General features: G+C 40.5%; 1 protein-coding gene across 3 annotated transcripts in view; it reads left to right on the top strand.

Annotated features, from left to right (window-relative positions):
- The window catches only part of XRN1 (5'-3' exoribonuclease 1), a 155,979-nt gene that overhangs the window by 76,318 nt on the left and 61,857 nt on the right, over positions 1-17,804 (top strand). For all 3 annotated transcript variants that reach the window (XM_077488212.1, XM_077488211.1, XM_077488210.1), the window contains exons 19-24: positions 460-563; positions 2,494-2,625; positions 3,429-3,591; positions 3,694-3,807; positions 11,512-11,610; positions 16,252-16,367. In XM_077488212.1, the coding sequence (XP_077344338.1) occupies positions 460-563; positions 2,494-2,625; positions 3,429-3,591; positions 3,694-3,807; positions 11,512-11,610; positions 16,252-16,367 (728 nt within the window). The remainder of the gene's footprint in view (positions 1-459; positions 564-2,493; positions 2,626-3,428; positions 3,592-3,693; positions 3,808-11,511; positions 11,611-16,251; positions 16,368-17,804) is intronic.

Raw genomic sequence — 17,804 nt, 5'->3', positions numbered from 1 at the left:
CAGCAGTATAGTTCCTCAAGTCTGTTGGCGCCCTATGGGTTGTGTCTCCCTCCTCTCAAATAGCAATGCTCTGGGACGTCCCACATAGTAATTACTATGGTGCTCTGTGTCCCGTGATGTACGATAAAGACAATAGGATTTTTAGAACCGCTTACCAGTAAAATTATTTTCTTGTTGTACATCACAGGACAGAAAGGTCCCACCCTCTTCTTCTGGGGTATATGTATACGTATATTGCTTTGCTACAAAAACTGAGGTGTTCCCGGTATGGGAGGGGTTATATAGGGGGCAACTTCCTGTTTAGGGTGTGCCAGTGTCCATCACCTGAAGGTGGCCTATAAACCACATAGTAATTACTGTGGTGCACTGTGTACTGTGATGTACTCCAAGAAAAGGATTTTACAGGTAAGCTGTTATAAAAATCCTATTTTATCCATGTGTTTTTTTTTTTCCCTTTAGAACGTGGAATCTGTGGCTTCAGCAGTTCTTGGGAAATCTGTATTTGTTAACTGGCCCCACCTTGAAGAAGCACGTGTGGTTGCAGTGTCAGATGGAGATGTGAAGTATGTAAATATATTGCATTCCACAGCATAAATATTTTTTCCGTCTGCAGTAGCAATTGTATAAGGCTAGGTTCACATCTGCAACTGTTCTTGCAACCGCAAACCACCCGCACAGAAAAATGCAGATGTGTGCAGATGCCATTAATCCTATTGGCACACAGTACACACTGGAAATTGCTCCCACGCTGAGAAACACACTGCCCTTGCAGTTAATGTGTGGGCTGCAATTCCAAAGATGGAGCAGGGACCTATTTTCTGCATTTCAGGAGGCTTGGCGGCCCATTCAAAATATGGCTCACAGAGCTACATCATTGTGGACCAGGACTTATTTGAGTATAAATGATCTGCATCAATTGCTTATTATTAGTTAAACTATATCAATATATCAATTGGATATACTGTATAATATATTTTATCATGGCATCCTCACCAGATGGGTAGACCCTTACTGGAACTGGGTCCAGTAAAGCTTGCAATGTCAAACATGGCAATGAGGTTGATTTACTAAAGTCAAATATACTATGCACTGCAAGTGCACTTGGAAGTGCAGTTGCTTAAGATCTGAGGGGAAGCTCTGCTGATTTCTATAACCCAATCATGTGCAGTCAGAAAAGCTTTTTTTTATTTTCCTTGCGTGTGATTGAGTATTCGTTGCAATGTGAAGCATTAGCTAGTTTACTAAGCACTGGAGCAAGTGCATTTGCAAAAAACAGTATATTTGCCTTTAGTAAATCAACCCCAATGTGTCTTGTTTAGATTTCATCCGCTTCCTCTTTGTATTCTCACCACATTCAGGTGCCATGTCTCATAAACAAAAACTTTTATAGTGCAGTATGCTATGAGTTGGAATATCCCTACTGCAGCTCAGTTTTTCTCACATTAATGTGAATAATGTATGCCACAAATCCGTGCTCTTCCATGCAGGCCGCTTTCCCCCTTTTGTTCATCTACCTTACCCAATAATTTAACTTTTGCTTGTCTCATAAATCACTCCTCCTAAATCTTGCTTCAACCGTCCTCGTTATGATGAATATTTGACCCAAAATGTCAACATTTCTTGGTGTAGCATTTCTTTAAAAAAAATATTTACCAAAATTGTGAGCAGAATAGATTTTTTGTAAATAAGAGTATAATAAGAGAAGACTTTGGACTTTTACCTAATTTCTTCTAGCGTGCTCGCGCAACAGATTTTGGTGTTTCTCAATACAGTCCTCAGGCACCACTAACGGGCTGTGTATTCCACACCTTTTCATATGCTTTCAGATGATTCCACATCTCTGCTTATTTTAACGTGATAATAAAGTCTCCTTTTTTTTATTTTTTTTCTCTTTAAAAATAACATGTTTGTCTTGCCTGCCCTGTGCAGTGTTTTTTCAGAGTAGTCTGGATCCTCCTGTTCTTGGGTCCCTCGTTGGCGCTCCTGCTCCCTCCCTCCTTTTGAGTGCCCCCACAACAAGCAGCTTGCGATGGGGGCACCCAAGCCGAGCCACAGCTCTGTGTGTCCATTCAGACACTGAGCCCATATTCGGCCCCGCCCCTCTCTCTCTCCTCATTGACTAACTGACTTTGACAGCAGCGGGAGCCAGTGGCACCGCTGCCAATCGAGAGGGTGAATCCCGGGTGGCCGAGGCACTGGTGCACGTCACTGGATCGAGATGGGGCTCATATAAGTATTAGGTGGGATGTTGCACACAAAAGGTGTTTATCCCGATGTATAGAATGCATTAAAATAAAACGCCTTCTGCCTTTACAACCACGTTAAAATTTAAGTGCCTCTGGAAAACATGACTTGTTGCTCTCCATAGAAGAGTTTACATAATACTGACCTAAAATTAGAAAACAGTTGTAGGGATGCTGACTTTGGTTTAGACTTTGCTAAATTGATTAGATATGTAATTTTAGATTGTTTGTTTTCTGCGATTGATTTCAGATTATATTTGGAAGAACCTCCCGGCATTCAGAAGCTTTACACTGGTGAAGCTGTACCACCTACAAAATTAGTTTATCATTCTGACAAGGAGAGGAACATCTGGGTGAAGGAACTACAAGGAATCTCAGAGCAGTGAGTTTAAACAAAAAAAAAGTCTAGTCATTAATATTAATGCATGTACTATATTTCCTTAATAATATAAAAGTTCAGAGTTTGCATTTTTCACTACATATTCATATTTCCTCTAGAGATCATACCTTGCTGGATTTTGATTTACCAGTGGTAGATTTTCTGTCCAGGAGCCATTTCACAGCCAGCACTTATGAGCAGACTAAATAAATGTGCCCTTTCCTTTCACAGGCTTCCTAACACTTCCACTAAGCAATTACTATGTATTCAGAGCTTTGCTATTCCAAGAACTGTAACCCTCTGCAATGTACAGTGCTCCCTATTGCTGCACGTACTGTCCAGATATAATACCCCCAACTGTAGTCATATGCCTGATCACACCCTTCACACACCTCCCTGTACATCACTTCCCCACTGCTCCACCTTCATGCATTGCCCTCTGCAACCATAGCCATCTGCCCAATTTTAAAAACTTCACCACCACTGCAACAGTGCAAATCCATGCTTATTGACACTCCTGCACTCTTTAACATCACTATAACAGAGCCACCCTCACTCATCCTCTCTGCTCCGAGAGCATGAGCGCTATTGATTGTACACTGAGTTTGGCGTATGCCAGCAACTTGGTCACCAGTGGTCCTGTTCACTAGTGTGATGCCAGCCCAGGCTATTTCACCTTTGCTTGCAACAAATAATCCTGTTAAAGAGAAAAACTTTCCTGTTCTGGAACATGCACACTTTTGCTATTATAGTCAAATCACTTTTTTTCAGCACCATTCTTGTATTCTTTTTTTTTATATAATTAGATACCAAAGAAGAAAAGGAATTATCATCAATGACACATTAGTGCTGCTGTATGCTCAACTGCTTACTGGTCGTCGTTACCAGTTAACACAAAATGGAGAGGTTTACTTGGAAAAGCAGTGGTCCAAGCAGGTACTCCCCTTTGTATACCAGGCAGTTGTCAAGGTGAGCAAAGTATTAATATGCAGCATTGCTTTTAGATAATTGCACCTATTTATTATGTGATGTTATAAGTGCAGATTTACTTACTTATGCTTCTCTTTGCAGGACATAACTGCCTTTGAATCTGGTTTCTCCCATTTTAAGACACTTGGAGAGCTGTACTCACCTGGGAGTACAGTCTTCATGCTCGGCATACCCTACTATGGGTCCATGGGAGAGGTGAGTTTTTACTGGAGCTCTTTAGCACTACATCTGTGCGTGTTTAGGTAAATAGAATGTCAAGTTAATTTAGTATTTATATTTAAACATTCCTCCGTAGCATCAGAACTGAATATATTTTAAATGTAAGCCCTTGTACACAAGGTCGGAGATTCCGACGGAATGTGTCCTATGGGATGGTTTTGTCGGATAATCGGACTGTTTTCCAACTTGTCCGTAAAATTTTCCAACAAAATGCTCCGATTGGACATACTCCGATCATGTGTAGCCTACTCCCACGGGCAAAGTGCCACGCATGCTCAGATCAAATTCCTAGACCAAAGCTATTGGCTACTAGCCTGAACGTAGTCCCGTCGTAATGAAATAACGTCATCACGTTATGTACAATCGGATTTTCCGACAACTTTGTCCAACCGTGTGTATGCAACAGTTTTGGACAAAATCCGTCGGACAAAATCCAACGGATTTGGTTGTCAGAATGTCCGACCGTGTGTACAAGGGCTAACATGTTATAGTAGGCTGTCGTGTGTATTTTTTTTTTCTTATACTTTTGAGTTACACAATAGTACAGTCAAAAAGAGCAGTGTCTCCAAGCTATTCGACATACAGTCCTGTATCATCTTGGAGAAATCTACAAACGTGAGAATAAACTCTCTGGTGTTTTTGGTTAAAGACAGCACAATTAAGTGACTGCAGCCAGGGTCCATTCATACCAGAACGTCTTGTGGGAAACCCGTGTTCTTAACAAGTTTTCTGCACTGCCACAAAAAAGCATTGTGTGAGATCTGCAGCTTGTCAGTGTATTCCTAATCTCACACCAAAAGCAGATCGTAAACACAGTGCTTTTACCTGCACCAATGTTTAGATTGCACCATGCGATCCAGTCGCAATGCGGTTTTTAAAAGTATGCACTATTTTTTATGCTTTCCAGTGTGATTTCAGACAATACAAATTAATGTGCTAAAAATTGTACCGCACTGAATTGCATAGTGGCCTACGTTCCTGTGTGATTTAGGTGTGAAACAGCCCTTAAAGCGGAGGTCTGCCCACCGCTGAAAAAATTTAAAGCTAGCAGCTGCACCTACTGCAGCTGCTGACTTTTAATAATCGGACGCTTACCTTTCCCGAGTCCGGCGATGTCAGCACCGCGGCTGATGTTTCCATCAGCTTTCAGGTGCATGCCGCCTCCATTGCGAGTAAGAGAACCTGGCAGTGTAGCCTTTCAGCTTCACGCCGGGAACCCTACTGTGCATGCATGAGGCTCTGCTCCTCTCTCCTACTGGCCCAAGGGCGGGAGGAGCCCCAACCGTGACGTCAATATCCGCGGCTGAGGCTCCCAGAAGTGGGGAAAACATACATGTGAAAGACAGGTATGCTTTCCCCCCTCTCCCCGAAAGGTGCCAAATGTGGCACCAGAGGGAGGGAGGAATACAGTGAGTAGAAGTTCTACTTTTGGGTGGAACTCCACTTTAAGATGGATTGGAAAGAAGCATCTGACTCTTCGGCTCTGAGGACTTTTCAAGACTGAAATGGCAACAGAGAGCTCTGACAAGAAAGAAGCCTTGTGAGCAAGAAAGCACAGAAAAAGATTTGAAGTTTAATACAAAAGCATAACAAATATGAATGGGGAGAGGTGGATAGGGTATGCAGGGGGGAGGGGGAAAAGAAGTCTAGAACGTATATCCCGCCGGATGAGCATGTAAAGTTTAACCAATGGCTATGGCTAGCAACGGCCATAAGTTCCTTCACTGATGTTATTTCGCAGACCTTTGAGAACCAGGGGCTTATTTGTTGGGGTTGTTTCGTTTACAGTAAAGTGAGATGCATATCTAGGCCACACTCAGTAAGTATAGCAATAGAGATTGTATTGTTTCATTGCCGCCGGGTTATCCATCATGCGAATATCTTTCCATTGGAAAATCATTGTGTTAACCTAGTTCCAGAAGCTCCCAATGTCTGATGAATGCCAAAAGGTATTCAGTAGGAATGCTTCTCTTTGTTGTCATCTCCAACAGAGTGGTGAGCACTGTGGAATGAGCTTGTGAAGAATTTTGGGGACCCTATAATAATGCAAAAGTCCTTTAAAGCCTGTCTCCTGAATCCTGCTAGATGTGGGTTATCCATAGGGTCCTATTTGCCGATTTGTGAAAGTGGTATCTAACTCTTTTTTTCCCATTTAGAGAAGTATGGTGGCAAATGCGATTCTTGAGGAATAGATGGGATGTGATATATTAGGGAGAGCCCATTACAGATTTGATCTGTGTTTGAACAGAGTGCCTCAAACTCCGTGATTGGGGTTCACAAGTCTTTGGGATATCAGAAAAGCATTATTAACCTCAGCCCAGAAATGGTGTAATTGAAATTTCATAGGGCTGAAAATGGCAGAAAAAGCTCCATCCCTGGTTGGAATTGTGGCTGACCTACTATTGGAATCATATATGCTGGCATCTGTATGGCTAGAATAGGTCATCTGTCTGACCTTAATATGCTAATGGTTCGTCCCCATCACAGAGTGACTTAATTGGCTTGGGTGTCTCATTTATGAGCCAGGGAGGGAATGCCAGCAGCGTATCAATCATTGCTTGTTCCACTTGGACCCATTATTTTGTGTGTTTACACCAGAATAAAATATGGCTCATATGGTCTGCTCTGTGATATTCAATCGGCCGGGAAATCCATTTATCACCCCTGGACTTAGCTGATACTTGGAGTATCTGGTTTTAGTTTGTAAGCCAACAGGAATCTGCTAAATTCCTTTTACCTGTTCAAGGTAATATTTTGGGATCCCTGCTGTTATGGTCTGGAAGAAATATAAAATGAATGGTAGAAAATTCATCCTTAAGGAGAAGTACTACTACTTTTCTTATGGGTCACAGAAGTGCACTCCTGTGACCCAGATTCAGCTGTCAGCGGGCTTAAGTCTGCTTTTAGTTGGCATCACTCAGCCGGTCCAGGCTCTAGACAGATCCCCGCTGACGTGTCGGGATCCTTCCAAATGCCTGAGCAGCAGCTGACTCAGCCTCTCTGCGTGCCGCTGACAGCCTGAGCCAGTTGCTCCTTCCCCACTCCACAGCCCAGCACAGAGCTGTGACTGACTGCAACAAGCCCTCTGCTTACTGAAGACCAGAAACTGAGCAATCCGCGATCTTTGATCGCTCGGTTCTCGGTCTTGAGGTGGTGGGGGACTGATGCAACATCCACCTAGGTGAGTGTGTATGTTTGTTATTTTGATATCCTGCACTTCTCTTTTAAGAACACTGTTCCTACTGAACCAGGAAAAAGTGGTTTGGTCCTGCTTTATGTGAGTTCAGAAAGAGTGAAAATTTGTGGCAAATACCTCTTTAATTGATTCAGATACTTGATTCATGATTAATGCAACTTTAATGGGAAGCTGGTCCTAAGGTTACAGAGAGTTGATAGCGGAACATTAACATTCAATGCCTTGGATATTTGAAGATTTATTTTGGACTTCAGAAGGTCAATGTAATTCTGAAATTCATATTCTCTATGCCCCGATATTGGGGTTGGCTATAAACCGGCTGCAGAGAGGTTCAAATGTGAACATAAAATAAGGTATGAGAGAGGGGGCATTTTTGCCGAGTTCCATTGAAGAAGTTTCCGAAACAGTGTTTATTTTAATTATCGTTTCTAGTCATTTAGGGAAGTTGCACCCTAAGCCGAGAACTCTTAACACGTTGTGCATACATGTACAATCCACAGGATCAAATTGTAAAAGCACAAAATGGTAGTGTGATGACCCCAATGAACCGCATTTTGCATCCTGGTCATATTGTCTTTTGCCCCTCTTTATGAGGTGCACCTGATCATGATAATTGATTAAATGGATGATGGGGTGTAATCTGTTAGAATTTTTGTAAAATTTGAGGTACATTTAACAGGGAGATAGGTTGATAATTGGCACATTGTGAGAGATCCCTCCTTTCTTTTGGGAGTACTGCAGTGGTCGCTCTAAGGACTTGTTCAAACGTGCATCAATACTAGAAACATATTTATGCAGCATTTTTAAAGCCTTGTAACCACCCTTCAATGCCTTCCATGAATATTACATTGGGCTCCACACTGTGCAGTACTCACAGGAGCGGTCATGTTAAAAATAAAATAAAATTAAGCATTGTCAATTTCATGAGGAATAGACGCTTGTCCGCCACCTCCATTAATTTCAATTGTAATGTGCTTTAACTGCACGTATAGTATTTATGGCATGCCAGTGAAGCATTTTAAAAGAGTAAGCTTGGTGCTGGGGAGAGGCAGTAGATGTTCCTGTATCCCAGAATGCAATGGGAAATAATACAGAATTAAAGCCACAAAGGTTTGAGCTAGCAAGTAAGCAATCTTTTTATAGTACAAAACCATGAAGTAGAGCTGCACGATTAATCGTTAAGAATTGTTATTGCAATTTTTTCCCGTTGTGATCTTCACAAGGTATTTCCTAATTCTTTCTATGCAGAGAATTCTCTCTGCTCTGCTACAGCCTCAAAAGTAAGGGAGAAAAAAAAGGGCAGTCTGCCAAGAATCACAACATACTTTAGCAGTGGAACTTAAGTATAAACATTGTAACGATTCGTCCTTTAGATCAAAGGAATACACTTTGGTATGTAAATGAGGGAAGTTTAACCACTTAAACACTAAACCTTTTTCTGATATTTATTTTAAGTTGAAAAGCTAGAAAATTACTTAGAACCCCAATATATATATATATATATATATATATATATATATATATATATATATATGTATATATATATATATAAATGTATTTTAGTAGCGACCCTAGAGAATAAAATGGTGGTTGTTGCAATATTTTATGTCACACTGTATTTGCGCAGCAGACGTTCAAATGCAATTTTTTGGGAAAAAAATTACACTTTAATGAATTAAAAAAAACAAAAAAACCTAACCAGTAAAGTTAGCCCAATTTTTTTTGTATAATGTGAAAGATTTTACACCTCGAGAATCGTGATCTTTTTATTCTAAGTAAAAAAAATTGTGATTCTCATTTTGACCAGAATCGTGCAGCTCTACCATGTCTTTCAGTGCATCTAGTCATTTTCTTACTGGAATAGGCTCTCCCAAGGGGAGGCTCTCCTCCATTTTTAGTTGGGGAGATCTGATTCTGTTAGGTACTGGTGTATCTTATTCATTTTGTGAGCCTTTGAGTAAGGGTTTTTGGGATGAATTACAAAGATCTTTGTACTCTTGGAAGTGCTTGGCAATCTCTGCCAAGGTCTGGAGAAGTCTGCCCCTGCTAGAGTCTATATGTGGGATATAAGATCACACCCTGGCTTCATTTAGGGCCCTTGCCAATAGTTTTCAAGGTTAGCTACCCCACTCATAAAAATACTTTGACTGGCAATGCCAGTCTTCACCTTTATGTAACGGGAGGAGGTCACTAAGGTTGAATCAGGTTGAATTCACACCTGTCCTTTCTAACCTGGAGTTGGAATCGATGGCCCCATCAGTATGGCCTGCCCGCCTCTCGGACACACTGAAGGTGATGTATAGAATCTGACTGGAAAGATCTAGCAGGAAGAAGATTAAAGCTCCATCACACTAACACTATTGTTCTCCCAAGCCTTTGTTACCTTCTTAAGCGCAAAAAAGGGAATGCAGCAGAGAATGTCCCATGGACCATACCTGTTTGCTGGGTCTTTTGAACCAGCTGCCTGGTGAATTCTAACTAAATCTAACTCAATAGGGGTCTCTGTTTAGCTATGTATTAAATAGTGTCTTCGTCACTGTCGGTTTTTCAGGTGCAGACCCATGGTGGCTTTCAGGACTCCCTATATTCTCACATTTCACTGACTATGGTTTTTCAGCTTTTAGTCTAAGATGGGTGAGAGGCTAGATGTGGGAGGTATGAGCTGTCCCCAGTACCAAGATTATACATTTCAACCTAGCTTGTGAGTCCTTTGGATTAAATAACCTAGCTCCCACTTGAGAGACCTGTCTGATTCTTGACATTCCCTGCTTGAGAATCCCATGTATCCTTTGTGCTAATGTATCTAGGTCCAACTGGAAGGCTGCTGAAAACCACCATCATGTCTCTCAAAGTGTGGGAGTCCTTTGAATCTGCTAGGGAGTCTAGATGCAAAATTGGTGGTGTGTCTTTTGGGAAGTCTCTGTAGGTGTTATTTGTCGGAGCCAACTCGTGTCACTAGTCCGGTGACCCTCTTAGCTGCTACTGTGGCTAAGGAAGATGGCTTATGAGTGGATGCCATTTTGCTGCTGGTGTCTTCCTTTGATTCTATGGGCGTAGTGCTGAAAACATGCACCACCATGCATCACAATTGTTATGCAGTTCTTTTCCTGAAATACTGTTTTTGGTTTGTGGCAAGTATGTTTTCTGTTCCTGCAATAAAACATTTCTAACCTATAAAGTCCCATTCTTCCTTTTTTCTTTTTTGCACATTTCTAACGTTTGATCAGTCTTTAGCACTTTGTTCCATAAGGCCTGGCCTTTGGCTAGATAGATGTTGATTCGCAAACGGAAATCTTCCTCCAAAATAATTTTTTGACAGCAAATACCTTTTCCCACCTCTCATGCCAGTTGAATTGATGCAATCTCTTTCTGATTGTACATGCATGCACTCCAACCACAACTGTTGCATGAGTTACGGTATATGAACAACCCATGATGAAATGATGGGCTTTTGGAGACTTTTTAGGATCAAGCTGTTTGCTGTTGCGTTGAATTTGCTGGCCCGGCCAGTGCTTCAATAATTTACAGGCATTTGAAATCTACCCTTCTTGATTGGTTTTCCTTACAGTGGAAAAATGAATTTCAAAATATTTGGTGATCTTTAATATCTATTGCCAGACCCATAAGCTTTTGATCTTGACATGGAGACACCACGCACATCACATTTTAATATGTATGCACTGTTTAAATTAAGATCTAATGTTTGCCTTGCAAAATAGGTTGTCAACATTTTCCATGGGGGTGTACATAATGTTTCACCTGTAGACCGATATCTTAAGTACAAGTATAGAGCACCTTTAGACTGGCTCCCATATACTGTGTACACATAATGACAAGAGGATACATTGTGTCCCCCCTGACAAAGTGGTGTCCACACCATGCAATTGGTTTTGTGCTCCTCCCTGTCTGCTCTTTTTGTATATTTGTTTTTGTTTGTTTTTTGCAACTATTTCATTAGTATTTTACCTGGATGCTGCCAACTGTTTTACTTTTTTGCACTTGTATGCTAGCATATTGGAAAAAGCACATTTGCTTATGTATAGTATGTGACATTTCATGTTGTGTACACAGTATTTCACATGTATTTATAGCCAGTCTGCAGAGAAACTATACTTCTACTTTATAGTCCAGTCTATACCCTGGGGGAGCAGTCCTTGCCTAGAAGGGTGACTGTGTGATTTACACGCTCTGTATAGCCAAAATATCGTTTTTTACATGTTTTGCTGCATGGATAATGATTATCCTATAGATTATTTTAATTTATAAAGCGTAAATAAATTATATCTTTGTTGTAACAGTATTTTTAATGTGCTGGCCAATATATAGATTTTTCATTCTAGCAAGTGATTGGCTTCTTGGCTTAACACATCTTATTTTTCTAGTACAACACTGGTTATTTTTTGTTTTTTATTTATTAATGCTATAACTTCATTAAATGTTTTTTTTATTTTTTTTATTTTTTTTATTTGCCTACTCTTCTATAGGTTCAAGACTCTTCTGATGTTCTCAGTGAGAACAGAGTTCGTGTTCTATTTAACATTCCTTGTGAACCGCAGCTAGATGCCTTAATACAGAACCAGCATGTAAGTTGTTTTATTGCAGTTTAGTAATACTCCTCTACTTTGTGTTTGAATGCTGCTCAGTTTAATTGCTGTTTTTTATTCTGTTTTTCTTGCTTGCAATGTGTATCCATGTTATTTTTCATAGTTTTCCTGTGTTTTTTCCACACAATTTCTTGCAAATTCTGGAAGCTCCCAACTGTTTTTTGTTTTTTTTAAATAAGTGTAATTATTGATTTTGTAAAAATATATGCATTTAGATTCAGAAGCAGCGCTCCTTATTTGTAGTGAAAATGGCCATTCCTACCATTTAGGTCTCGGGGAAAGGGAACTTAAGGCCTCATGTACACTGCTGCTGCTAAACAGACATTTAGGAGCAGTTGGGCATTTTTTGCAACTTCTCCTGAACTCTCCTCTGTTATCTTATGAGTACATGTATACAGGGTAATTTACAGACGTTTCTAGGCATTTGAGTTTAGTTTTTTTTTTTTTTTTGGAACGCCAAAAAATGGGTTCAGAAGCTGAGTTTAGAGGCATTTCAAGTTGTTTCATTTACAGCAGTAAACTGAACGGAAAACTTCTGAACGGAAACTCGTCAAAATGCAGCTAAACGTGGCATTTAAACGTGACAAAATGTGCATTTTAAATGTAGGTTACTTATCTGACTCCAATTTAGCATCTCTACAGCCTATATTTGAAGAGGCCAATCTTCAGACACCGTAGTTTCCTGCCATCACTGCAGAATTTTAGGGGGTTGTTTCACACCTTATGCAGTGTGTACTACCCTAAATTTTGAGGATCAGCCTTCTGTCTCCAGTCTTAGTTTTTTTTTTTTTTTTTTTTTTTTTTTTTTAGAGATCCTACAGCTGAAAAGATCTTTCCACTATACCCAGGGGTAGACTGGAAAGCTGAATGAACAGTTCAAGGCATGGTATATATAGTGGGGGAAATAAGTATTTTATCTCCTGCAGATTTTGTAAGTTTGCCCACTTACAAAAAATGAAGGGTCTATTATTTTTATCATAGGTGTATTTTAAATAATAGAGACAGAATATCAACAAAAAGTCCAGAAAAAACACATGATACAAATGTTATAAATTGAGTTTTAGTTCAGTGAGTAAAATAAGTATTTGATCCTCTACCAACCAACAATAATTCTGGCTCCCACAGACTGGCTACAGTATGTGCTCATGTGGTACACAGATTAATCCTGTAAATTTCAAGAAGCTCCTCCCAACGACAACTTATGTGTATGTTTGGAGGCAGAAAAATGCTGACTAAGAACCTTAATACATACACCATCCCTACAGTCAAAAACGGAGGTGGAAACATTATGCTTTGGGGCTGTTTCTCTGCTAAAGGTACAGGCCGACTTTGCCACATTGAGGAACCAATGGATGGGGCCATGTATTGTAAAATCTTAGGTGAGAACCTTCATCCAGAACACTGAAGATGGGCTCGTGGGATGGGTCTTCCAGCATCACACTGACCCAAAACATACCACCAAGGCAACAAAGGAGTGGCTTGAAAAGAAGCACATTAAGGTCACGGAGTGGCCTAGCCAGTCTCCGGGCCTTAATCCTGTAGAAAATGTATGGAGGGGGACAGCCAAGAAACCTTAAGGATTTAGAGAAGATATGTAAAGAAGAGTGGACCAAAGTCCCTCCTGAGATTTGTTTATACCTGGCAACCAACTACAAGAATATCTTGCCTCTGTGCTTGCCGACAAGTGTTTCTCCACCAAGTACTAAGTAATTTTTTGCTTGGGGATCAAATTCAAACTTATTTTACTCACTAAATTGCAACTCAATTGATAACATGTTTGTTTTATGTGTTTTTTTTCTGGATTTTTGTTTGATATTCTGTCTCTATCATTTAAAATGCACCTATGATATAATGTATAGACCAGGGATATGCAGTTAGCGGACCTCCAGCTGTTGCAGAACTACAATTCCCATGAGGCATAGTAAGACTCTTAGAGCCACAAGCATGACAGCCAGAGGCAGAGGCATGATGGAACTTGTAGTTTAGCAACAGCTGGAGGTCCGCTAATTGCATATCTCTGGTATAGACCATAGTTATAAAGACCATATACATAGTTACGCTAGTTCAGCATATTATCATACCTGGCTGATGGCCGTGAATGCTGGAAATCACTGAAGTAACCACAATATTTCAGTGCTCTCCACTTGCTTCCAGGTCCTATGTTTGTTGACTGGCCTGATGCAGTGTGAACAGAGGTCAGCCGCTCAGCACAGGCATCAAAGTGTTCTCTGATTGAACAAGGTGGAGAGACAGGGTGGTGACATCGCACTCTTCACCTTGTGCTTTGCATTCATTCAGAAAAGCAAAGCATTCTGTGAATGGCTCCTATGCTGAGCAACCAACTGCATTATACCATAACGTTTACCATACTAATGGAATTATTCTTTTAATATTATCCAAGCCTACTTCCAATACACACTGAATATATTTTGACACTGTCCTTGTACTCACAAAATACTTTCTAATTACATTTCCACAAGAGGGAGTTTTACAGACACTCATAAATCTTTACAGCAGGGGTCAGCAATCTTTTCACAAGTGTCATCATTTTTTCAAGACCAACAAAAAACTCAGGCGCTGCCAGATGACAATCAACTAAAAGAGATGTCAAGTTAAAGTCATTGTTATATAATAATTACATGCCATCAGCAACACAACTGTGAGTGCAAAAATTAACTGGTGCACACCAAAAAATTGTTCATATTTACAGGACTAAAAAGTAATCTGAACTTGCAGTATCGGTATCCTCGCTAGCCTTGCTTTTCATGGCTTAGTTGTGATATGTCTAGAATGTTAATTTCAGCTGCACTAACTTCTAGCAACAATACAAAAAGTAGGCTATTTTATAAAGGTTTATACCTTGCTATCAATTTATGATCCGGTCTCAATGGCTCAAAATAATCCACTCAAAACCATATAGAGACAAATGAGCATGTACCAACCACCGCAGTTTAAATTGTAGAAAATCTTTATTGTTGTCAAAGTTGCACCATATTGAGTTTAGCCTAATATAAATATATGTAACGCACAAAGCTCCCTCCGCTTTAAAAGAATAAAAATAAACAACGCTGCCAATTACAACACATTTAAACAAGAAAGCTATAACTAAAGAAATGTAAAAAGGAAAAAAAACAATTGAAAATAACCTACTTTCCTATTTATTAATGCCATCAGCATAATGAATAAAAATAGTTACTGTTGATGAAAGTTTACTTCCGCTTTAAGGAATAACCTGATTGATCAATGCGTTAAACTGGGCTATAGTAGAGTAGGATGTTTCTTAGAAATATTCTAGTATAATGCGACCAATCTGCCTGGGGTTCAGTGCTTTATTTAGAGCTTGGGCTGGCTGTACATCCATTTTTTGCAATCAGACTGTAAGTACATTTGATAAATGACATACAGTTGAATCGGTCTATTATTGACTGCTGCCAATTCCAAAATGTGGAAGGAACAAATATCTTCCTGCTCCATCTTAGCAGCCAGTAGAGTTAAAGTATTACTAAACCCACAACAGTAAAATCACTGTATATGCAACATAGCATGCTTGTTGCACTCACTGTGGAACTTAAAGCGGGATTCCACCCTAAAGTGGAACCTCCGCTGATCGGAACCCCCCCCCTCCGGTGTCACAATTGACACCTTTCAGGGGGGAGGGGGGTGGAGATACCTGTCAAAGACAGGTATTTTCACCCACTTCCGGGCATAGACTTCCACGGGAGTCTACGCCATTTCCTGCCCTGCCGCGCTGTCTGCTGGGACACACGCGGGTTCCAGTGACAGCACGGAGGTTTCCTATTGCGCGGCTCGCGCATGCGCAGTAGGGAACCGGGAAGTGAAGCCGATTCGCTTTACTTCCTGATTCCCTCACCTCGAATGGCGGCGGCAGCAGCCGAGGCCCGAGCGGTCGATTGGCCTCGGCTGCCGGCATCGCTGAAACCCGGGACAGGTGAGTGTCCATTTATTAAAAGTCAGCAGCTGTAGTATTTATAGCTGCTGGCTTTTAATATTTTTTTTTTTTGGGCGGAATCCCTCTTTAAGGGGTTAATCTTCCAAATTGTGTAAAAAAGCTGTTTTATCATGTGTGCACAGATCCTTCCCTCCTACACTATCTGAGGAAAGCCAGCTAACACAGGCAAAGTAGCCAACCTGCACATGCCCAGTTGTGTCTTTTTATGCTGGCATGAATAATTGTTCTCAGAGATAGCCAGGTCACATGATATTGGCATCACACATGTGGGCGTGTATACAGGATGAAGTGAAAATCTCCTCCTTCCTGAACTCTCAGCACTGAAGAAACTGTGCAGTTTATCATGTAACCGTGGTATATAGATCATCCAAAAAGGTATATAATGGCAAAATTTGATTGTAAAAAGATGATCTATAAGCTGTGAGCACTGTGCGGGGGGGGGGGGGGGGCGGATTAACTATTTCCCATTACTGGGTTTAGTAACACTTTAAGTGTGTAACCAGAGCGCGGAAATGAACCTTCTAGGGCCTTGGGACTTTCAAACTCATATCGTTTTTTTTTTAAGTTCCTTTTATTTTGCTAGGCCATCCTCCACATATATTTGATTTTTTTTTTTTTTTTTTTAATGTTATTGTTTTCCATTTGTTTAGAAATTTTCTGTAAAATATAACCCTGGATACATTTTGGCAAGTCGTCTTGGAGTGAATGGATACCTTGTTTCCAGGTTTTCAGGAAGCATTTTTATTGGAAGAGGCTCCAAACGAAAGTAAGTTAATATAATCACAAAAATTTTTTATTTTTTTTTTGTTTTACTAAGTACGACTTTTTCACTGGTCTCTGATAATGTTTTACTTTCACTTACAGCTCACTTTTGTAATAACCACTTACATTTTGCTAGTTGATATATAGCAGTTTTTTTTTTATTTGTTTAGTAGAAGACACAGTACACATAGGGGTGTTCACTAGTTTTAATGCTTATCCTTTAAACTGTAAGTGTGGTCAAAAACTGTAAACCTTATTATTTATTATTATTATTCAAGATTTATATAGTGCCAACAGTTGTCATAGTGCTTTACGATATGAGGGCAGCTAGTGCAGTTACAATACAATTCAATACAGGAGGAATCAGAGGGCCCTGCTCATAGAGCTTACAATCTAGGAGAAAGGGTCAAGAGATACAAAAAGTATTAACTGTGAGGGATGATCTGATGAAAAATAAAAGTACAGTTGTTAGGTGTGGGCAGAATAGGCTTCTCTGAAGAGGAGGGATCGTTTAAAAGCGTAGGAGATAGACAGACAGACAGACAGACAGACAGACTAGGGACTTCCATAGTCTAGGATAGGAGAGGCTTGGGGAAAAAATCCCAGAGATGCGCGTGGGAGAAGGTGACGAGGGAGCTAGAGAGCTGGATGTCTTGGGAGTAATGAAGAGAATGATTTGGTTGGTATTTTGAGACTAGGTTAGTGATGTAGCTGGGGGCAGAGTTGTGGATGGCTTTGTAAGTTATTGCTAGTACTTTGAATTTCATTAGATGGGTGAGTGGAACCAAGTGGAGGGATTGGCAGAGAGGACTAGTAGACACAGAATGATTGGTAAGGTGGATGAGCCTGGCAGCAGTATACATAGACTAAAGGGGGATAGCCTATGTAAAGGTAATCCCGTGAGCAGGGAGTTGCAGTAGTCGAGGCATGAGTGAACAAGGGGCTTTGTGGTGTCATTGCCCCTCTTGTCTTTTTTTTTTTTTGTCAGACTTTTATTAGTTGTAAAAGATACCTGGTGATCCTGGCAGAAATACAGGCCATACCAAACTTAATTTCATAGGCCCACAGTGCTGTCACCACTGCATTGAAATACAATGCAGCATTGTCAGCCCTGCATATGAGGTTTGTGGCTGGACTACAAGACCACATACTGATGATTCCTACATGGGAAATGCTCTTTCTCACCCCTCCTATGCCAGTGCTGATGAAAAGTGTATTTATATGGCTGCCCCCCCACCCAGGCAGCAAAGAATGTGAAATTTGCTGATGATTTCCTGATGGGGGGGGGGGGGGAGAGTAGCCCCGGAAGATTTTCCCCCTTAATGACGGGGTCATTTTTTGCGATACGACACTGCAATGCTTTAACTGACAATTGATGTCCAACCACAATTGATGTCCTTTTTTTCCCCTCAAATAGAGCTTTCTTTTGGTGGTATTTGAT

The sequence above is a fragment of the Lithobates pipiens genome, unplaced genomic scaffold, assembly GCF_037356315.1.
Source record: "Lithobates pipiens isolate NorthernLeopardFrog02 unplaced genomic scaffold, aLitPip1_a1.2 Scaffold_18, whole genome shotgun sequence".
NCBI lineage: Eukaryota > Metazoa > Chordata > Amphibia > Anura > Ranidae > Lithobates > Lithobates pipiens.
Note: the sequence above shows the minus strand (reverse complement) of the source record. Positions and strands in the feature narration are given on the sequence as shown.